A 24,637-nucleotide genomic window follows, 5' to 3' on the forward strand; every position below is an offset into this window, starting at 1 on the left:
TATGTATCGGTTGATATCGGTATCGGTAATTAAAGAGTTGGACAATATCTGAATATCGGATATCGGCAAAAAGCCATTATCGGACATCCTTAATCAGCACTATAATAAAGACTACAGTATTCCTTGGCTTACTTGCAATAGCCCTCAATATTGATATGTTGCTGCTTATCCAGGTCTGGGTCAATCGAAGCAAGGATTTGCTCATCCGCCATTGGCCAGTTCCCCAAGGAGGACCCAGAGGCAATCCCAGACCTGTTCAGTCCCTCCCGGTTTACCAAGCTACATCATACTCGGTTTTCATTACGTTGTTACACCACTGCGGACTATTCATTTATTTCTATTCTGCATTTCTCTATTTCTCTCAAGACAGCGAAGACACACAGACAATCATTCCTATCACATTTCCACATTGCAGAGTCCACTACAACAATAAACAGTGTTAAAAGAGCAGTCAAAACCGAGCATTACCGTATTTTTCGGACTATAAGTCGCTCCGGAGTATAAGTCGCACCGGTTGAAAATGCATAATAAAGAAGGAAAAAAACATATATAAGTCGCACTGGAGTATAAGTGGCATTTTTTGGGGGAAATGTATTTGATAAAAACCAACACCAAGAATAGACATTTGAAAGGCAATTTAAAATAAATAAAGAATAGTGAACAACAGGCTGAATAAGTGTACGTTATATGAGGCATAAATAACCAACTGAGAACGTGCCTGGTATGTTAACGTAACATATTATGGTAAGAGTCATTCAAATAACTATAACATATAGAACATGCTATACGTTTACCAAACAATCTGTCACTCCTAATCGCTAAATCCCATGAAATCTTATACGTCTAGTCTCTTAGGTGAATGAGCTAAATAATATTATTTGATATTTTACGGTAATATGTTAATAATTTCACACATAAGTCGCTCCTGAGTATAAGTCGCACCCCCGGCCAAACTATGAAAAAAACTGCGACTTATAGTCCGAAAAATACGGTACTACCTTTCCAAGGGGAGAATGATACACATCGGCTCTTGTATCGGCTCTTGTACTAGTTCTTATGAGGCTGTTTAGGTGTACTGGTTAGCTAACGAAGTACCTGATACGATGGACTAAAAACGTGCAGCAAAGTCTAAACGTTTGAAGACAGAAATGTTCCAACACCAAACACACATTTAAAACACCATGAAACAGATGCGACGGGAAAATCCTGCTAAATATTTGACAATATTATAGCGCTAACAATTTATGCTCCAGATTCCGATCATCCATGGGTGATATCGGCTGATACCAATACCGATCACAGGTATTAATTGTAAAATGTTTCATTTATCTATGCTAAGTGCTACTGATGGTATAACAATATTAACACAATATCCAAATTGGTTTCCTTTTCGCTTTAATTACATACAATTTTCATGGAAATTATTTGTTTTTTCCCCTCGGTGTCCAAGGAATTATTCCTGGAGTTTGTAGACAATGAACAAAAACGTCAACAAAATTATTGAGAAAATAAAAATATCTAATTTCTGTAGAATCGGTTACCGTACTTTTCCGACTATAAGTCGCAGTTTTTTTCATAGTTTGGCCGGGGGTGCGACTTATACTCAGGAGCGACTTATGTGTAGGGATGATACTCGAAACCGGTTTTCCCGGTTGTTTGATAAGAAAAGAACCGAGTCCTCGGACTCGAATCCCTTTTTGAGAACCGGTACCCGTTTTCGAGACCACTATAGTAAAGAAAAAGAGTTGGTTCTTTATTCGAATCCCTGGGAACGAATCCCGTCCCAACCAGAAATGCTCCGTGTGACATCACAAAAAAATGACGTCACGTAGCTCAGTCATTAGGCGCAGATAGCGAAAGCAAGAAAAAAATGGACCGGAAAATGCGCTCCAAGGTGTAATAAAGTTCAAAACAAAAGGTATAATCCAATGAATAACTTTACTGAGAGATTTGAGCAGGGTACAAACACTTTTACGACCAACCGGAAACATAGCAACCAGGCTAGCAACGCACCTCCTTTACGGCAGCTGTCAATACGTTCTTAAAGCAACCGCAGCACATACATATATATGACATCTCCCTTTTTTAACTTTTGTTTTTCTTTCCTTGTAAACAAAATCACACTGTATATGTGTTGTCTGTCTAATTATAAATAATGCAGACGAGGCGTATTGGCTGAGTTCTTGACGTTTACTTTCACAGCGTGCTCATAACATAACCTCATTCTTAGCTGACGGGTGACGACATGCAACAACACTTTTCGGGGCTACCGCGCATGCTCGTCACTCCCGTTGCATGCTGGGTAGTGTAGTTGTTATATTCCCTAGCTCATAACACCTTTCCCCCTATAAAGAAATAATGTTAACTCAATAAAGTGTATTTCTGTTTTTAGCTTTAACTTTTCATTTTTTAGCATTGTAACCACATTTGCAAACAACTTTTCTCTTCATAGAATTTTCTTTCAATAAAGAAATAAAGTGCAAAAATGTCAAAGCATCATAACAAACAGTTATGTCAAATAGCAGCAGAATTGCACTTTTTGGAGAACTGTATTATTTTCAGTTTTGTGCCCAAGGGACTGATTTTGTTTAACACTATATTATTATTTATACACCTATAGTGATCACAGAGACAGGTTGTTTTTGTGTTACTGTATATATTTGTTTTTATGAAAAATCCCACTTAATGTACTTTGGGTAACAACAGTCAATATTTTTTTTTTTTATTTTTTTTTTTTAGGGGGGCAACAGTCAATATTTATTTATTTATTAGATTAAATTGTTTTCTTATATAATAAAAGTGAGCTTTTGTTAAACCAAATATTGTGTGTTTTTTTCCATATACAACAACCTATCTGGACTCGATAAGGAATCGGTTCGATAAGAGGATTCGATAATAGGCTCGAACTCGATAATTTCTTATCAAACATCATCCCTACTTATGTGTGAAATTATTAACACATTAGCGTAAAATATCAAATAATATTATTTAGCTCATTCACGTAAGAGACTAGACGTATAAGATTTCATGGGATTTAGCGATTAGGAGTGACAGATTGTTTGGTAAACGTATAGCATGTTCTATATGTTATAGTTATTTGAATGACTCTTACCATAATATGTTACGTTAACATACCAGTTGGTTATTTATGCCTCATATAACGTACACTTATTCAGCCTGTTGTTCACTATTCTTTATTTATTTTAAATTGCCTTTCAAATGTCTATTCTTGGTGTTGGGTTTTATCAAAAAAATTTCCCCCAAAAATGCGACTTATACTCCAGTGCGCCTTATATATGTTTTTTTCCTTCTTTATTATGCATTTTCGGCCGGTGCGACTTATACTCCGGAGCGACTTATACTCCGAAAAATACGGTAATCAATGTCCAATCCTACCATTGTATCCTGCTAGCACTGAGTCGACGATTGGTCTGGCGGTGAGGTTGTAGACATCCAGCTGTTTGCTGTCCGGCCCAAACACCGTGTCGAAGGTGAATGTTTTGGGGGGCTCATGTTGGGTTTCCAGCTTGTTGACCGTTATGGTGCCGCGATTCTCGTCCACCGTCACGGCCGGCTTGTGGCCCATGGACCTCTCCTTCTGGTTGAGGGGGCGACATCGCACGACCACCTTGACGTTGTCACTCACCTCCGGCTTGTCAAGCTTGTTGCTCTGGAACACATAGGGTGAGTCATTATCAGTGTTTTTCAACCTTTTTGGAGAACAAGGCACATGTTTTTCATTGAAAAAATGCGGAGGCACACCACCAGCAGAAAACATTAAAAAATGAAACTCAGTAATCGGTATTGACAATAAAAAGTTGTTCTCACAAATGTTGGATATGAATTCAAACCATAACCAACCATGCATCACTATAGCTCTTGTCTCAAAGTAGGTGTACTGTCACGACCTGTCACATCACGCCGCGACCTATTTGAGTTTTTTAGTGTCTTCCTGTGTGTAGCGTTTTAGTTCTTGTCTTGCGCTCCTATTTTGGTGGCTTTTCCTCTTTTATTGGTATTTTCCTGTAGGTGTTTCATGTCTTCCTTGAACGCTATTCCCCGCACCTGCTTTGTTTTGGCAATCAAGACTATTTAAGCTGTGCGAACGCTATCCTTCTTTGCGGGGACATTGCTGATTGTCATGTCATGTACGGGATGTACTTTGTTGACGCCGTCTGCTCCACACGCTGTAATGTAAGTCTTTGCTGTCGTCCAGCGTTCTGTTTTTGTTTACTTTGCAGCCAGTTCAGTTTTAGTTGTCTTTTACGTAGCCTTCCCTAAGCGTCAATGCCTTTTCTTAGCGGCACTTGCCTTTTGTCTATTTTTGGTTTAAGTGTTAGATACCTTTTTACCTGCACGCTGCCTTCCGCATATTGTGATTACGACAAACCATCTACAATGCAATTAGCTACCTGCTGCCACCTACTGGTATGGAAGAGTATTACACGGTTACTATGCCGAGCTCTAGACAGCACAGACACTCAACAACGGCACATTTGCGGATTACTGGTTTGCAAAAAATATTTTTAACCCTATTAGGCGAAATTATTCATTATTAAGCTGAGATCCATCCATCCATTTTCTACCGCTTGTCCCTTTTGGGGTGGCGGGGGGTGCTGGAGCCTATCTCAGCTGCATTCGGGCGGAAGGCGGGGTACACCCTGGACAAGTCGCCACCTCATCACAGATAGACAGACATTCACACACTAGAGCCAATTTAGATATAAATGGTAAATGGGTTATACTTGTATAGCGCTTTTCTACCTTCAAGGTACTCAAAGCGCTTTGATACTATTTCCACATTCACACACACATTCACACACTGATGGCGGGAGCTGCCATGCAAGGCCCTAACCACGACTCATCAGGAGCAAGGGTGTCTTGCTCAAGGACACAACGGACGTGACGAGGTTGGGAGAAGGTGGTGATTGAACCAAGAACCCTCAGGTTGCTGGCACGCCCACTCTCGCAACTGCGCCACGCCGTCCCCAAATAGAGATAGGCTCCGCAACCCCCGCGACCTCGAACAGCACAAGCGGTAGAAAATAGATGGATGGGATGGATAAATTAAATTGGGCAGCACGGTGGAAAAAAGGGTTTAGTGCATCTGCCTCACAATACGAAGGTGCTGGGTTCGATCCTGCACCCGGGATCTTTCTGTGTGGAGTTTGCATGTTCTCCCTGTGACTGCGTGAGTTCCCTCCGGGTACTCCGGCTTCCTCCCCTTAAGATGTGACTTTAAGGTTTTACTACTTACGTATAAAATACTACATGGTCTAGCTCCATCCTAAGTTGCCGATTGTATTGTACCATATGTCCCGGCAAGAAATCTGCGTTCAAAGAACTCCGGCTTATTAGTGATTCCCAGAGCCCCAAAAAAGTCTGCGGGCTATAGAGCGTTTTCTATTCGGGCTCCATTACCTTAGAATGCCCTCCCGGTAACAGTTAGAGATGCTACCTCAGTAGAAGCATTTAAGTCCCATCTTAAAACTCATTTGTATACTCTAGCCTTTAAATAGACCCCCTTTTTAGACCAGTTGATCTGCCGTTTCTTTTCTTTTCTGCTCTGCCCCCCTCTCCTTCGTGGGGGAGGGCACAGGTTCGTTGGCCACGGATGAAGCGCTGGCTGTCCAGAGTCGGGACCCAGGGTGGACCGCTCGTCTGTGCATCGGTTGGGGACGTCTCTGCGCTGCTGACCTGTCTCCGCTCGGGATGGTCTCCTGCTGGCCCCACTATGGACTGGACTCTCACTATTATGTTAGATCCACTATGGACTGGACTCTCACAATATTATGTTAGATCCACTATGGGCTGGACTCTCACAATATTATGTTAGATCCACTATGGACTGGCCTCTCACTATTATGTTAGATCCACTATGGACTGGACTCTCACTATTATGTTAGATTCACTATGGACTGGACTCTCAATTTATGTTAGATCCACTATGGACTGGACTCTCACTATTATGTTAGATCCACTATGGACTGGAATCTCACTATTATGTGAGATCCACTATGGACTGGACTCTCACTATTATGTTAGATCCACTATGAACTGGACTCTCACTATTATGTTAGATCCACTATGGACTGGACTCTCACTATTATGTTAGATCCACTATGGGCTGGACTCTCACTATTATGTTAGATTCACTATGGACTGGACTCTCAATTTATGTTAGATCCACTATGGACTGGACTCTCACTATTATGTTAGATCCACTATGGACTGGACTCTCACTATTATGTGAGATCCACTATGGACTGGACTCTCACTATTATGTTAGATCCACTATGAACTGGACTCTCACTATTATGTTAGATCCACTATGGACTGGACTCTCACTATTATGTTAGATCCACTATGGACTGGACTCTCACTATTATGTTAGATCCACTATGGACTGGACTCTCACGATTACGTTAGATCCACTATGGACTGGACTCTCACTATTATGTTAGATCCACTATGGGCTGGACTCTCACAATATTATGTTAGATCCACTATGGACTGGACTCTCACTATTATGTTAGATCCACTATGGACTGGACTCTCACTATTACGTTAGATCCACTATGAACTGGACTCTCACAATATTATGTTAGATCCACTATGGACTGGACTCTCACAATATTATGTTAGATCCACTATGGACTGGACTCTCACTATTATGTTAGATCCACTATATACAGGACTCTCACTATTATGTTAGATCCACTATGGACTGGACTCTCACTATTATGTTAGATCCACTATGGACTGGACTCTCACTTTATGTTGTATCCACTATGGACTGGACTCTCACTATTATGTTAGATCCACTATAGACAGGACTCTCACTATTATGTTAGATTCACTATGGACTGGACTCTCACTATTACGTTAGATCCACTATGAACTGGACTCTCACAATATTATGTTAGATCCACTATGGACTGGACTCTCACAATATTATGTTAGATCCACTATGGACTGGACTCTCACTATTATGTTAGATTCACTATGGACTGGACTCTCACTATTACGTTAGATCCACTATGAACTGGACTCTCACAATATTATGTTAGATCCACTATGGACTGGACTCTCACTATTATGTTAGATCCACTATGGACTGGACTCTCACTATTATGTTAGATCCACTATGGACTGGACTCTCAGACTATTATGTTAGATCCACTATGGACTGGACTCTCACTGTTATGTTAGATCCACTATGGACTGGACTCTCACTATTATGTTAGATCCACTATGGACTGGACTCTCACTATTACGTTAGATCCACTATGGACTGGACTCTCACAATATTATGTTAGATCCACTATGGACTGGACTCTCAGACTATTATGTTAGATCCACTATGGACTGGACTCTCACTGTTATGTTAGATCCACTATGGACTGGACTCTCACTATTATGTTAGATCCACTATGGACTGGACTCTCACTATTACGTTAGATCCACTATGGACTGGACTCTCACAATATTATGTTAGATCCACTATGGACTGGACTCTCACAACATTATGTTAGATCCACTATGGACTGGACTCTCACTATTATGTTAGATCCACTATATACAGGACTCTCACTATTATGTTAGATCCACTATGGACTGGACTCTCACTATTATGTTAGATCCACTATGGACTGGACTCTCACTATTATGTTGTATCCACTATGGACTGGACTCTCACTATTATGTTAGATCCACTATAGACATGACTCTCACTATTATGTTAGATCCACTATGGACTGGACTCTCACTATTACGTTAGATCCACTATGAACTGGACTCTCACAATATTATGTTAGATCCACTATGGACTGGACTCTCACAATATTATGTTAGATCCACTATGGACTGGACTCTCACTATTATGTTAGATTCACTATGGACTGGACTCTCACTATTACGTTAGATCCACTATGAACTGGACTCTCACAATATTATGTTAGATCCACTATGGACTGGACTCTCACTATTATGTTAGATCCACTATGGACTGGACTCTCACTATTATGTTAGATCCACTATGGACTGGACTCTTAGACTATTATGTTAGATCCACTATGGACTGGACTCTCACTGTTATGTTAGATCCACTATGGACTGGACTCTCACTATTATGTTAGATCCACTATGGACTGGACTCTCACTATTACGTTAGATCCACTATGGACTGGACTCTCACAATATTATGTTAGATCCACTATGGACTGGACTCTCAGACTATTATGTTAGATCCACTATGGACTGGACTCTCACTGTTATGTTAGATCCACTATGGACTGGACTCTCACTATTATGTTAGATCCACTATGGACTGGACTCTCACACTATTATGTTAGATCCACTATGGACTGGACTCTCACAATATTATGTTAGATCCACTATGGACTGGACTCTCACAATATTATGTTAGTTCCACTATGGACTGGACTCTCACTATTATGTTAGATCCACTATGGACTGGACTCTCACTATTACGTTAGATCCACTATGGACTGGACTCTCACAATATTATGTTAGATCCACTATGGACTGGACTCTCAGACTATTATGTTAGATCCACTATGGACTGGACTCTCACTGTTATGTTAGATCCACTATGGACTGGACTCTCACTATTATGTTAGATCCACTATGGACTGGACTCTCACACTATTATGTTAGATCCACTATGGACTGGACTCTCACAATATTATGTTAGATCCACTATGGACTGGACTCTCACAATATTATGTTAGTTCCACTATGGACTGGACTCTCACAATATTATGTTAGATCCACTATGGACTGGACTCTCACAATATTATGTTAGTTCCACTATGGACTGGACTCTCACTATTATGTTAGATCCACTATGGGGGCGCTGGAGGGGGGTGGGGGGGGGGGGGGTCCACACATCTGCGGTCCTCTCCAAGGTTTCTCATTGTCCCATTGGGTTGAGTTTTTCCTTGCCCTGATGTGGGATCTGAGCCGAGGATGTCGTTGTGGCTTGTGCAGCCCTTTGAGACACTCGTGATTCAGGGCTATAATAGTAAACGTTGATTGATTGATTGATTGACGGTATCTCACGGTACACTAGCGTGCCGCGGCACAGTGGTTGAAAAACCCTGCATTAGATGACAGCTGAAACACACACAATGCACTCAATGGTGCGTGTAGGCTGTAGTGTTGTGCCTATAGGGCCGCCATTTTTTTATAATAATAAGTAGCACCCCCCGCGACCTCAAAAGGGACAAGCGGTAGGAAAATGGATGGATGGAAATAGCATCGAACAGGTCGGATTTGGTGCGTTAATTAGCATTATCTGCGGTTAGTCGCCCCTGGTTGGGAGGACTGACGATCCGTGCCAACATTTCGGATTACATCAGTCAATGACGTGTACGTGTCTAAATATATTTAGTTCATGTTAGACATGTGACGTCACGCTAACACGTAACAATGTGTACAATTTCCATATGCTAACCAAGCTAACCGGTTAGCATCACATCAGGTATCAGAGGAAGGGAGGAGCCCGCAGCTAACAAAACACTACATTTAAACAGAACGTTTAGACTTACCGGCATGGTAAGACGGCGGGGATGTAGTTCGAGTATACGTGCAATGACCGTTATTCTTAAGGAGACGTTCGACGGACATTAGAGTGGTTATTCAGATCATTTAAAGGCCATTGCAGAATCCATAACATCAGTCTCACGTTCGGGAGCTCTACTGTGACATTCTGCGCATGCGTCACTTGGGCAGTGGGGGTCTTGCTGTGGGAAATATTTATTACATTTTTGATCAAACTGACACACATTTCGCATGGAATTAAAACGATGTTTTTTTTTTTGTCAATCTTTGTGTCGGAAACGAATTTATTTGTTACCTGCTTCATCTTGGTGTTGCAGGATTTTAGGAATGAAAAGTCCTGTGTATGTATTTCTCACGGCGACTGCTGCCCCCGAGGAATGTTTTTTTTAAGCTCAAAGGATGACAACGAGCCTTCGTGCGTGTTATCCGCCATCACCATGGCAACCACTTGGCGATTAATCACACGCCCTTTTCGCAAGGGTGCAGTTTGCATGCCAACCACTGTTAGTTTGTAAACCTTGCAGTTCTTAAACTATAGTAAATGTCTTTATTTACATAATGTGCATACAATGTATGTGATACACCATTTAATAAAGTGTTTAGTTCACAGGTGTCCAAACTTTTTCCACTGAAGGCCGCACGCTGAAAATTAAAGCATGCGGGGGCCATTTAGATATTTTTAATTTTCAAAACCATCTATCCAGTTGCTACCGCTTGTCCCTTTCAGGTTTACAGGGTGATGCTGGAGCCTTTCCCAGGTGCATTCGTACGGAAGGCGGGGTACAACCTGGACAAGTCGCCACCTCATTGCAGGGCCATAAACTTAGAATTTCATGGCTGCAACACGTGCCAAAGTAGTTGGGAAAGGGCATGTTCACCACTGTGTTACATGGCCTTTCCTTTTAACAACACTCAGTAAACGTTTGGGAACTGAGGAGACACATTTTTGAAGCTTCTCAGGTGGAATTCTTTCCCATTCTTGCTTGATGTACAGCTTAAGTTGTTCAACAGTCCGGGGGTCTCCCTTGTGCTATTTTAGGCTTCATAATGCGCCACACATTTTCAACGGGAGACAGGTCTGGACTACAGGCAGGCCAGTCTAGTACCCGCACTCTTTTACTATGAAGCCACGTTGATGTAACACGTGGCTTGGCATTGTCTTGCTGAAATAAGCAGGGGCGTCCATGGTAACGTTGCTTGGATGGCAACATTTGTTGCTCCAAAACCTGTATGTACCTTTCAGCATTAATGGCGCTTTCACAGATGTGTAAGTTACCCATGTCTTGGGCACTAATACACCCCCATACCATCACACATGCTGGCTTTTCAACTTTGCGCCTGTAACAATCCGGATGGTTCTTTTCCTCTTTGTTCCGGAGGACACGATGTCCACAGTTTCCAAAAACAATTTGAAATGTGGACTCGTCAGACCACAGAACACTTTTCCACTTTGTATCAGTCCATCTTAGATGAGCTCAGGCCCAGCGAAGCCGACGGCGTTTCTGGGTGTTGTTGATAAACGGTTTTCGCCTTGCATAGGAGAGTTTTAACTTGCACTTACAGATGTAGCGACCAACTGTAGTTACTGACAGTGGGTTTCTGAAGTGTTCCTGAGCCCATGTGGTGATATCCTTTACACACTGATGTCGCTTGTTGATGCAGTACAGCCTGAGGGATCGAAGGTCACGAGCTTAGCTGCTTACGTGCAGTGATTTCTCCAGATTCTCTGAACCTTTTGATGATATTACGGAGCGTAGATGGTGAAATCCCTAGAGGCCTACTGAAATGATTTTTTTTTATTCAAACGGAGATAGCAGATCCATTCTATGTGTCATACCTGATAATTTCGCGATATTGCCATATTTTTGCTGAAAGGATTTAGTAGACAACATCGACGATAAAGTTCGCAACTTTTGGTCGCTGATAAAAAAAAGCCTTGCCTGTACCGGAAGTAGCGTGACGTCACAGGTTGAAAGGCTCCTCACATTTCCCCATTGTTTTCAATGCAGCGAGAGCGATTCGGACCGAGAAAGCGACGATTACCCCATTAATTTGAGCGAGGATGAAAGATTTGTGGATGAGGTACGTTAGAGTGAAGGACTAGAGTGCAGTGCAGGACATATCTTTTTTCGCTCTGACCGTAACTTAGGTACGAGCTTTTTCATTGGATTCCACACTCTCTCCTTTTTCTATTGTGGATCACGGATTTGTATTTTAAACCACCTGGGATACTATATCCTCTTGAAAATGAGAGCCGAGAAGGCGAAATGGACATTCACAGTGACTTTTATCTCCACGACAATACATCGGCGAAACACTTTAGCTACGAAGCTAAAGTGATAGCATCGTGCTTAACTGCATATAGAAACAGACGAAATAAACCCCTGACTGGAAGGATAGACAGAAGATCAACAATACTATTAAACCATGGACATGTAAATACAGGGTTAATGCTTTTAAGCCTGGCGAAGGTTAACAATGCCGTTGCTAACGACGCCATTGAAGCTAAATTAGCAACGGGACCTCACAGAGCTATGCTAAAAACATTAGCTATCCACCTACGCCAGCCAGCCCTCATCTGCTCATCACCACCCGTGCTCACCTGCGTTCCAGCGATCGACTGAAGGACGAAGGACTTCACCCGATCATCCGTGCGGTCGGCGGCTAGCGCGTTTGCTATCCGAGTCAAAGTCCTCCTGGTTGTGTTGCTGCAGCCGGCCGCTAATACACCGATCCCACCTACAACTTTCTTCTTTGCAGTCTTCATTGTTCATTAAAGAAATTGCAAAAGATTCACCAACACAGATGTCCAGAATACTGTGGAATTTTGAGATGAAAACATAGTTTTTTGTATTGGATACAATGGGTTCCGAATACTCCCGTTTAACTATTGACGTCACGCGCATACTTCATCATACATAGACGTTTTCCAACCGGAAGTTTAGCGGAAAATTTAAAATTGCCCTTTATAAGTTAACCCGGCCGTATTGGCATGTGTTGCAATGTTAAGATTTCATCATTGATATATAAACTATCAGACTGCGTGGTCGGTAGTAGTGGCTTTCAGTAGGCCTCTAAATTCCTTGCAAATAGCTGGTTGAGAAAGGTTTTTCTTAAACTGTTCAACAATTTGCTCACGCATTTGTTGACAAAGTGGTGACCCTCGCCCCATCCTTCTTTGTGAATGACTGAGCATTTCATGGAATCTACTTTTATACCCAATCATGGCACCCACCTGTTCCCAATTTGCCTGTTCACCTGTGGGATGTTCCAAATAAGTGTTTGATGAGCATTCCTCAACTTTATCAGTATTTATTGCCACCTTTCCCAACTTCTTTGTCACATGTTGCTGGCATCAAATTCTAAAGTTAATGATTATTTGCAAAGAAAAAAATGTTTATCAGTTTGAACATCAAATATGTTGTCTTTGTAGCATATTCAACTGAATATGGGTTGAAAATGATTTTCAAATCATTGTATTCCGTTTATATTTACATCTAACACAATTTCCCAACTCATATGGAAACGGGGTTTGTATATATATATATATATATATATATATATATATATATATATATATATATATATATATATATATATATATATATATATATATATATATATATATATATATATATATATATATATATATATATATATATATATATATATAGTATTTGGCCACCTGCCTAGACTCACATATGAACTTGAAGTGCCATCCCATTCCTAACCCATAGGGTTCAATATGATGTGGGTCCTCCTTTTGCAGCTATTACAGCTTCAACTCTTCTGGGAAGGCTGTCCACAAGGTTGCGGAGTGTGTTTATAGAAATGTTCCACCATTCTTCCAAAAGTGCATTGGTGAGGTCACACACTGATGTTGGTCAAGAAGGCCTGGCTCTCAGTCTCCGTGCTAATTCATCCCAAAGGTGTTCTATCGGGTTCAGGTCAGGACTCTGTGCAGGGCCGGGAAGTTCATCCACACCAGACTCTGTCATCCATGTCTTTATGGACCTTGCTTTGTGCACTGGTGCACAGTCATGATGGAAGAGGAAGGGGCCCGCTCCAAACTGTTCCCACAAGGTTGGGAGCATGGAATTTTGGTATTCCGGAGCATTCAAAGTTCCTTTCACTGGAACTAAAGGGCCAAGCCCAACTCCTGAAAAACAACCCCACACCATAATTCCTCCTCCACCATTTCACACTCGGCACAATGCAGTCCCAAATGTAGCGTTCTCCTGGCAGCCTCCAAACCCAGAGTCGTCCATCAGATTGCCAGATGGAAAAGCGTGATTCATCACTCTCGAGAAGGCGTCTCCACTGCTCTAGAGTCCAGTGGCGACATGCTTTACACCACTGCATCCCACGCTTTGCATTGGACTTGATGATGTATGGCTTAGATGCAGCTGGGCGGCCATGGAAACCCATTCTATGAAGCTCTCTGCGTACTGTACGTGGGCTAATTGGAAGGTCACATGAAGTCCGGAGCTCTGTAGCAACTGACTGTGCAGAAAGTGGGCGACCTCTTTGCACTATGCGCTTCAGCATCCGCTGACCCCTCTCTGTCAGTTTACGTGGCCTACTACTTGGTGGCTGAGTTGCTGTTGTTCCCAAACTCTTCCATTTTCTTACAATAAACCCGACAGTTGACTTTGGAATATTTAGGAGCGAGGAAATTTCACGACTGGATTTGTTGCACAGGTGGCATCCTATGACAGTTCCACGCTGGAAATCACTGAGCCCCTGCGAGCCGCCCATTCTTTCACAAATGTTTGTAGAAACATTCTCCATGCCTAAGTGCTTGACTTAATACACCTGTGGCCGGACCAAGTGATTTGGACACCTGATTCTCATCATTTGGATCAATCAATCAATCAATCAATCAATGTTTATTTATATAGCCCTAAATCACAAGTGTCTCAAAGGGCTGTACAAGCCACAACGACATCCTCGGTACAGAGCCCACATACGGGCAAGGAAAAACTCACCCCAGTGGGACGTCGGTGAATGACTATGAGAAACCTTGGAGAGGACCGCATATGTGGGTAACCCCCCTCTAGGGGAGACCGAAAGCAATGGATGTCGAGTGGGTCTGACATAACATTGTGAAAGTCCAGTCCACAGTGGATCCAACACATCAGCGGGAGTCCAGTCCACAGCGGGGCCAACAGGAAACCATCCCGAGCGGAGACGGGTCAGCAGCGCAGAGATGTCCCCAACCGATGCACAGGCTAGTGGTCCACCCGGGGTCCCGACTCTGGACAGCCAGCACTTCATCCATGACCACCGGACCTATGCAACTCCCCCTCGCAAGGGACAGGGGAGAAGAGGAGAGAAGAAAAGAAACGGCAGATCAACTGGTCTAAAAAAGGGGGGTCTATTTAAAGGCTAGATTATACAAATGAGTTTTAAGATGGGACTTAAATGATGGGGGGCCAAATACTTTTGGCAATACAGTGTATATAATATACATATATATTTATATATATATACACATAATTATACACATGCAAGATTTTCTCCAAAAAAGATTTCGAAGAGGAATATTTGATGTGAAGTGGAGTTAAATAGGTCAATACTTTCATAACAACATTCATTTTAATTCATTATTTTTTTTAAATAAATCACTAAAATTCTTGGCAATCCAAAAAGGCCTCACTTATAAAATTGTTTAAAAAAGGTCACTTTAAAAAAAAAAAAAACCTTTTTAACTTTCAACACTTAAGTCCCCAGATCCAAAATCAAGATTTATCCGATCAGTTATTTTTGTTTGTTTTTTGTCCTTTTTTGTCAAAGAAAACCGCGTTTATTATATGGCAAACACAAAATATGCAACATTTACCCCAAAATGTTATATTTGGCGTGAAGTAATCGTATCCTTCAATAGCTCAATAATTCATAACATTGATTTTTATTCAATATTATTTTTTAATGACAGTTTTAAAGAAGCAGGAGCTTCTCTTATTTGACTTTTTTATGCTTTTTGATAGTATTTTTTAGAATGTGCCACGGGCCGTTAAAAAATGAGCTGCCGGTCGCAAATGGCCCCCAGGCCGCCCTTTGGACACCCTGGTTTGGTTGTTAAATTCTACTGCAGTTGACTTCCATCAGGCCATTATTATCTTATATTTGTAATCAATTAATAGACAAAGTAAATCTCAGGTCTCACAATCATGTGTTGGCCAAAATGTAAATTTGACGCTGCAATTTAGACAGTAGAAGTGTTTGTATTACTACATTAGTCCAACAAGACATGTTGGTTGTTTTAGGTAGTTTATTGTCACAGAAGAATATTTGACTGTACATAGTGATATTGTTACTTTGTGGGTTCTGACAAAGGCACTCACCGATGTACTGCATGTAACACGGGCATAAACAGGGGAACAGCCATTTGGTGGGTTGTTGTGCAAATTCTCAGTACAAGTGAGACATACATTGCATGCTCATACACTGAAAAACACAAAATATATCTCTAGGATTTGAATATGGACATAGGGCAAAAAATAAATCCTTCATGGAAATCTCTTTGTTTTAAAAGACCAAAAATAAACTTGATTCATTCCAGTAAGAGTCAACTGATCCTCTCCAGACCATGAAGAATACTACTGTGAAAAAGGCCCGTCTGGCCGCTGCTCTCCAGAGTAACCAGGACTCGGCCATCAGGTCGAGGTCTGTGGACCAGAACCAGCTCTCCTTGAAGAAGACTGAGCTCGGAGTCCATCTGGGCTAGATGTGTCGCGGTCACTCTGTGTCTGAAGAGAAATGAAAGCAAAACCTGGTTCTATGCATCAAGTCATAAAACGATAAGAAATGCTCAAAGTACCTGGTGGGGCTGAACTGGCCTGACACGGCCGAGAGCGGCGGGTGGGATGACATCGTCTTTTGCGGGTTAGAGTTCACGTCTGAAAGAACCGTTTCCATGCCTTTCCGGAGAGCTGGAGCTTTTCCATCTTTGAGAATGATTCCGGGTCCGTCTCTTCCCAAGGTGAGGGATGGTGCCCAGGCGTCGAGCGAGGGAGGCACTGGGGCGAAATTGGAGGGGACCTGGCTTCCAGAAGACCACGACGAGGTCCGAAGACGTGGAAGTGAAGGGTCTTCATCTGTGACGAAGCGCACCGACTTGACAGGCTAGAAACATCAAGAATAAAAGGATTTACGGTCTCACCAGAATGAAAGTTATAAAAACAGTGTAAACCCATTTCCTTCAAAGCAACCACACTCTTTGGAAGATCACTAATGGTAGGGCTTAGTTTATTCCAGAATGTTTTGACGCTACCATTAGTATAATGGATGGACACAATTGATTCATGGATCACAAAGAATTTGGTCAATTGTGTTGGTTTTCCAGCATTTCCTTTAATGCTTTTGTTTCAAGCATTCAAGGAATTTTATTATACCAGCTCACATGAGATGGCACGAAATTCAGGTTGCAGATTTACTCCAAAGAGTAAACCATTAAGAACAAGATGTCATATGTCAAAATTCGATAATTACCTATTTTTTTTTTCTCAACAGAATTGTTAGTTTATTCCAGGGGTGTCAAACTCATTTTCGCTCAAGGGCCGCATGAAGCAAAATATATTCCCACGCGGGCCGGACTGGTAAAATCATGGCATTACAACTTAAAAATAAAGACAACTTCAGATTCTTTTCTTTGTCTTACTTTGCCAAAAATGGAAAAAATAAATTTTAGCTCAAGGGCCGCATGAAGCAAAATATATTCCCACGCGGGCCGGACTGGTAAAACCATGGCATAATAACTTAAATATAAAGACAACTTCGGATTATTTTCTTTGTCTTGCTTTGGCCAAAAATAGAATGAGCACATTCTGAAAAAGTACATACTCCAAATAATCCTCTTGGCAAAACACTTGACGTAAGTTGAAAACTGTGAGGAAAAAATTGGTGCGGTTTCAAAAACATCACGAAAACACAATGAACTTGTCTCAGTGTTTTTACGAAGCCATTACACTTTAAGCACATCCTGTTTAGCATTGTAACGTTGGCAGTTTATTAAAAATGTCTGGAAAAGCAACCGATTGTTTCCACAAACCGCCGCATTGGTGAAATCCGCATACTGCCACAACACATTCATTTATTGCCATTCAAATATTACAATTATAATTAAAGGCCTACTGAAAGCCACTACTACCGACCACGCAGTCTGATAGTTTATATATCAATGATGAAATCTTAACATTGCAACACATGCCAATACGGCCGGGTTAACTTATAATGTGCAATTTTAAATTTCCCGCTAAACTTCCGGTTGGAAACGTCTATGTATGATGACGTATGCGCGTGACGTCACGACGGCAACGGAAGTATTCATACCCAATGTGTCACCATACAAACTGCTCTGTTTTCATCGAACAATTCCACAGTATTCTGGACATCTGTGTTGGTGAATCTTTTGCAATTTGTTTAATGAACAATGGAGATTGCAAAGAAGAAAGTTGTAGGTGGGATCGGTGTATTAGCGGCTGGCTGTAGCAACACAATAAAGAGGACTTACTTGGATAGCAGACATCTGTGATCTGGTGAAGTCCTTTGTCGCGCCGTCGATCGCTGGAACGCAGGTGAGCACGGGTGTTGATGAGCAGATGAGGGCTGGCTGGCGTAGGTGGAGCGCTAATGTTTTTAGCATAGCTCTGTGAGGTCCGGTTGCTAAGTTAGCTTCAGCGTCGTTAGCAACAGCATTGTTAAGCTTTGCCAGGCTGAGAATTATTAACCGTGTAGTTACATGTCCATGGTTTAATAGTATTGTTGATCTTCTGTCTATCCTTCCAGTCAGGGATTTATTTATTTTGTTTCTATCTGCATTTGAGCCAGATGCTATCACGTTAGCTCAGTAGCTAAAGAGCTTCGCTGATGAATTGTCGTGGAGATAAAAGTCACTGTGAATGTCCATTTCGCGTTCTCGACTCTCATTTTCAAGAGGATATAGTATCCGAGGTGGTTTAAAATACAAACCCGTGATCCACAATAGAAAAAGGAGAGTGTGTGGAATCCAATGAGACCTTGTATCTAAGTTACGGTCAGAGCGAAAAAAGATACACCCTGCACTGCCTCACACCCTGCACTGCCTCTCTAGTTCTTCACTCTAACGTTCCTCATCCACAAATCTTTCATCCTCGCTCAAATTAATGGGGTAATCGTCGCTTTCTCGGTCCGAATCTCTCTCGCTCCATTGTAAACAACGGGGAATTGTGAGGAATTCTTCCTCCTGTGACGTCATGCTACTTCCGGTATAGGCAAGGCTTTTTTTTTATCAGCGACCAAAAGTTGCGAACTTTATCGTCGTTGTTCTATACTAAATCCTTTCAGCAAAAATATGGCAATATTACGAAATGATCAAGTATGACACATAGAATGGATCTGCTATCCCCGTTTAAATAAAAAAAATTAATTCCAGTAGGCCTTTAAACATGGTGTCAGTTATCAAAACGACACCATGGCTTTGTGATGTGGCTTTTGTGAACAGAGCCTGCCGGGATTTAAGACCTCGTTTGAATTCTTCTACCTTCTGTAGCCTTTGTTCCGTGTCCATATTCTTGTGTTTGTGTTTCTTAGCCGTTTCATAGTGCCTTCTTAGATTATATTCTTTCATTACGGCCACACTTTCTCCACACAGGTTTGCCTTTTACCTCCGTGAACATGTACTCTGCCTCCCACCTTCCGTTTAGCCATTATTGGGGAAGGGGGTTGCTGAAAGTTGACATCTGCCCTGAATGCTGATGAATAATGAAGCCCAGGCCCACTTGCGGCCCTGCAGTGAGTTTGCGGGCTACCGTTGCATTGTGGGGAAAGGAGTATTGGTGCGTGCAAAACAGCAGCAGGCGGCTGTGGCCTGCGGGCCGGTTGTAATACTAATCAAATATCATCCCGGGGGCCATAGATAATTCATTCGCAGGCCGGATGCGGCCCGCGGGCCTTAACTTTGACACACAGGGTTTATTCAAAGGTTAAACTACAAACATGGGGTCTGGTTCAAATATAGAGATGAGGGTCTTTAATTTGACTCTGTTTCAAGGTGTTCTCATGTGCTCAATGTTTCCTTACCATTATTGCTATGTTGTCTATTACCATTGTTGGTATTTTGTCTATTACCATTGTTGGTATATTCATTCTTCCTACATTGTTGATACAAATTATTGTTACAGTGTAATAATTATTGTTACCTGTGGTAATGCCACTATGATACAACATCGGTATTATAATCCTTGAACAAAGTAACAGTGAAACTCACGGGAATAATCACTGAATGGAGAACTGGGGGTGGGATTAAATAAATTATCTTCTACCTACTCCTTTTCAGGCAAAACTGGACAATCATGCATTACATACTATACATTACCTTTTGCACTATATTAATTTATATTATTATTTGTTGTCAACTTTGTACTTTTTTTTTTTTTTTAATTATAATTTTTTTAATTCATTGCCTGAAATTAATAAATAAATGAAAAAAAAATCAATAAATGAAAACTGCATTATAAGCCACTATTATTATTATTATAATTGCAGCGTCACTCTTTTGGAGATTTTTAATTTTTTTTATAATTATATGTCACGTATTTGTGGCCTAAATTAAGCATTTTCAAACATAAAAATGACCAAAAAATAAATAAATAAATATCATTACTGCAGTAGTATTGGCCACTAGATGAGACCAAACCAATCACGATGCGCTGCTCAGTATCATGGCCACTGATTAGCTCAACCTCAGGTCGCATTTGTATATTAGATTAAAAGAGTGTAAAATATGACTGGATGTTTTTTAATGTTAAGAACAATACCTAGAAGGTTTTTTATGCTCTAGTCTAGCTATATAAAAATATTCAATGTCTGGAACCAATAAACAGCGACAAACAAGTGTTTACTGTACTGTACACGGTCTGTGATGATGTTTTACCGTAACAGATGATCCTGACCAACGTCAAATCGGGTATGTATGACCATACGGCGGACCTTGGGTTGCAGAGCAGCCGTGCCAGCAACTTGATCACCGCTTCCGCCATCCTAGTCACATCCGTTGTGTGCTTGAGCAAGACACTTCACCCTTGCTCCTGATGGGTCGTGGTTAGGGCCTTGCAGGCAGCTCCCGCCATCAGTGTGTGAGTGTGTGTGTGTGAATGGGTGAATGTGGAAATAATGTCTTTGAGTACTTTGAAGGTAGAAAAACGCTATGCAAGTATAATCCATTTACCATTTAAATACGATCCTTTTTAAAGTATGAATTGGCTTAAAAAATTAGCTATTCTAGCCATTCCTCGTATATTGCCACTAATTGATTGCAGACATGACTGCCATAAATGAATTTCCGTGAAATAGGAGTGATTGATAATCAAAATATTTTCATAGCTAGGACATTAAAAACCTGTTTGACCTTCTAAAACCATTAGAGCCCTCTCGACATGAAAAAAAAACATTACACACTTTTAAACCATTATATATAATATGTAAGGCTGCCTGAAGCTGAGCCAATCAGTGGATACGATACTGAAAAGCGCACTCTGAGTGGTTTGGTCTCCTCTAGTTTGGTACTACTGAAGTAGGGTTGTCTCGATCCAAATATTTTGGTACCGGTACCAAAATGTATTTCGATACTTTTGTAAATAAAGGAGACCACAAAAATGGCATTATTGGCTTTATTTTAACAAAAAAACCTTACAGTACATTAAACATCTGTTTATGCAGCTGAGATAGGCTCCAGCACCACCCACGACCCCAAAAGGGACAAGCGGGAGAAAATGGATGGATGGATTATTGCAATCAAAGAACAATTTTGGCCTTAAATAAAATAGTGAACATACTAGACAACTTGTCTTATAGTATTAAGCAAGTAAACAAAGGCTCCTCATTTGTCTGCTGACGTATGCAACATATTGTGTCATTGCTCATTCTATTATAAGGACAAGCTGTAAAAATTGATTATTAATCTACTTGTTCATTTACTGTTAATATCTGCTTATTTTCTGTTTTGACATGATCTATCTACACTTCTGTTAAAATTTAATAATCCCTTCTTCTTCTGTTTGGATGCTTTACATTAGTTTTGGATGATACCACAAATTTAGGTATCGATCCGATACCAAGTACCGTATTTTTCGGACTATATTTTCATAGTGTGGCCGGGGGTGCGATTTATACTCAGGAGCGACTTATGTGTGAAATTATTAACACATTAGCATAAAATATCAAATAATATTATTTATCTCATTCACGTAAGAGACTAGACGTATAAGATTTCATGGGATTTAGCGATTAGGAGTGACAGATTGTTTGGTAAACGTATAGCATGTTCTATATGTTATAGTTATTTGAATGACTCTTACCATAATATGTTACGTTAACATACCAGGCACGTTCTCAGTTGGTTATTTATGCCTCATATAACGTACACTTATTCAGCCTGTTGTTCACTATTCTTTATTTATTTTAAATTGCCTTTCAAATGTCTATTCTTGGTGTTGGCTTTTATCAAATACATTTCCCCCAAAAATGCGATTTATACTCCAGTGCGACTTTTTTTCCTTCTTTATTATGCATTTTCGGCCGGTGCGACTTAGACTCCGGAGCGACTTATACTCCGAAAAATACGGTAATCAATGTCCAATCCTACCATTGAAATATTTCCTGAGTTTATGAATATAATATGAATTTAAAAAAAGATTAAAAAAAAAGATTTTGTGACGATAAAAAATATCTATGTAATCATAGTCGTATCGTCTTGATACGCTATCGTACTTGGTATCATTACAGTGGATGTCAGGTGTAGATCCACCCATGGCATTTGTTTACATTCAGGCACGCTATCTTTTTTTTAGCAGTGATGCCAGTGAGCTGTTATATCCTCCTACGGTGTGTAGTGAAGCATGTTTAGCTATTCCTTGTCCTGCAGGGATGATACTTGTAAGAAACTCACTTTATTTGTCGCCATGGAGGCGAGGATTAGTGATTTAGAAGTAGCTAAAACACTGCAGACTGCGGAGGGATGTTAGCTGCTAACTACCTAGCCATGTCTTAAAGCATCTCTTCCTGAGGGCGTTTCAGTGTTATAACTTCACCTCTATCGTTAGTTTTTCGGCCAAAATGCGTCCGTTCTCCCTTTTCTGTATACACACTGTCTGCTTGTAAGTACTCCGTGATTGTGCGCTGCCGAACATGCTCCTCTGCTCGTAAAACCAGCAATGTCACTACATGACGTCATGCCCGGGAACCGGTACTTTTTAAACAGAGTATAGTACCGTTTTTGATTCATTTGATTCACCGCGATACTATACTAGTACCGGTATACCGTACAACCTTATACTGAAGTATTGATATTTTTAAATAAAAAAGCAGAAATGCACGGAGTGCTACTTGGGTGTAGCAAAATGTGTTCCTCTGGTGCTCTTTAGTTTAGGGATCCAAGTGAAACTTAGAAGAAAAATCTGAGGCACTTTAAAAGGGGAAAGATTAAAACTCATTATTAGTACTTGGCTAGTCTAGTAAAAACATGCCTACGCATTTCAGCCTGTAAGGCCTTTGTCAGGGTAAGGGTAAAGAGATTGATTGATATTTGTAGTTTATTTAGCCATGTTGTGCTTGAAAATACTCAATTTAAGACCAACAAAATTGTGTAATATGCTTTTCAAAAATATCCAAAAGTAATCTGCAATATTTAAAGCGCGATGTGGAGAGGGATGATTGCAAATCCACGCAGACTTCAGCCATGGCACAATTCCTTCAAACAACATTATTTTTCCGACAAGAACATAGTTGGCGCAGTTGGCAGAGTGGCCGTGCCAGGGTTCCCGGTTCATTCCCCACCTTCTACCAACCTCGTCACGTCTGTTGTGTCCTTGAGCAAGACACTTCACCCTTGCTCCTGATGGGTCGTGGTTAGGGCCTTGCATGGCAGCTCCCGCCATCAGTGTGTGAATGTGTGTGTGAATGGGTGAATGTGGAAATAGTGTGTCAAAGCACTTTGAGTACCTTGAAGGTAGAAAAGCGCTATACAAGTATAACACATTTACATTTAATTCCTAATCCCATAAAATTATTATTTAAAGAATTACATACATATTTACCCCATAATTGACTAAATGTAGTCAAATGCATATCAAATATTCTAAATGATGGTGTGACGTGATAAAACTGTGAAGTGTGAAGATTGGCTAAAAATTGTCAAGTGACAAAAATCATGACTAATCCAGGGATGTCCACAATTTTTCTGCAGACGAGCTACTTTTCAACTGACCAAGTTGAGGGGATCTACCTCATTGATATAGATTTAATTTATATTTATTTATTTGTGAAAGAGACGTTTTTGTTAACAAGTTAAAGGTGTTTAATGATAATACAAGCATGTTTAACATATGGATTCCTTTCTTTCATGAAGACAAGAATATAAGTTGGTGTATAACCTGATTCTGATGACTTGCATTGATAGGAATCAGACAGTAGTGCTGATAACGTCCGCATTTTCAAATGGAGGAGAAAAAAAGTCCTCCTTTCTGTCCAATACCACATGAAAGTGGTTGGTTTTTGGCATCTTATTTGTCCAGCTTCCATATTTGTTTTTATACACTTTACAAGAAATACCGTATTTTTCGGACTATAAGTCGCAGTTTTTTTCATAGTTTGGCCGGGGGTGCGACTTATACTCAGGAGCGACTTATGTGTGAAATTATTAAGACATTACCGTAAAATATCAAATAATATTATTTAGCTCATTCACGTAAGAGACTAGACGTATAAGATTTCATGGGATTTAGCGATTAGGAGTGACAGATTGTTTGGTAAACGTATAGCATGTTCTATATGTTATAGTTATTTGAATGACTCTTACCATAATATGTTACGTTAACATACCAGGCACGTTCTCAGTTGGTTATTTATGCCTCATATAACGTACACTTATTCAGCCTGTTGTTCACTATTCTTTATTTATTTCAAATTGCCTTTCAAATGTCTATTCTTGGTGTTGGTTTTTATCAAATAAATTTCCCCCAAAAATGCGACTTATACTCCAGTGCGACTTATATATGTTTTTTTCCTTCTTTAT

At 40.7% G+C, this 24,637-nt stretch overlaps 2 protein-coding genes across 5 annotated transcripts in view; both read right to left on the reverse strand.

Moving 5' to 3' along the window:
• kif3a (kinesin family member 3A) overlaps positions 1-9,760 on the reverse strand; it is a 47,666-nt gene extending 37,906 nt beyond the window's left edge. Inside the window, exons 1-2 of the mRNA XM_062045853.1 lie at positions 9,573-9,760; positions 3,397-3,670 (exon numbers count right to left, since the gene is read on the reverse strand). Coding sequence (XP_061901837.1) covers positions 3,397-3,670; positions 9,573-9,578 — 280 coding nt within the window. The 5' untranslated portion in view covers positions 9,579-9,760. The remainder of the gene's footprint in view (positions 1-3,396; positions 3,671-9,572) is intronic.
• A 6,064-nt stretch (positions 9,761-15,824) lies between these two features.
• Positions 15,825-24,637, reverse strand: part of sh3rf2 (SH3 domain containing ring finger 2) — a 65,376-nt gene continuing 56,563 nt past the window's right edge. For all 4 annotated transcript variants that reach the window (XM_062045855.1, XM_062045856.1, XM_062045854.1 and 1 more), the window contains 2 exons: positions 16,409-16,713; positions 15,825-16,337 (listed from right to left, as the gene is read on the reverse strand). In XM_062045855.1, coding sequence (XP_061901839.1) covers positions 16,157-16,337; positions 16,409-16,713 — 486 coding nt within the window. In that variant the 3' untranslated portion in view covers positions 15,825-16,156. The remainder of the gene's footprint in view (positions 16,338-16,408; positions 16,714-24,637) is intronic.

Source organism: Entelurus aequoreus, linkage group LG04 (assembly GCF_033978785.1).
Source record: "Entelurus aequoreus isolate RoL-2023_Sb linkage group LG04, RoL_Eaeq_v1.1, whole genome shotgun sequence".
NCBI lineage: Eukaryota > Metazoa > Chordata > Actinopteri > Syngnathiformes > Syngnathidae > Entelurus > Entelurus aequoreus.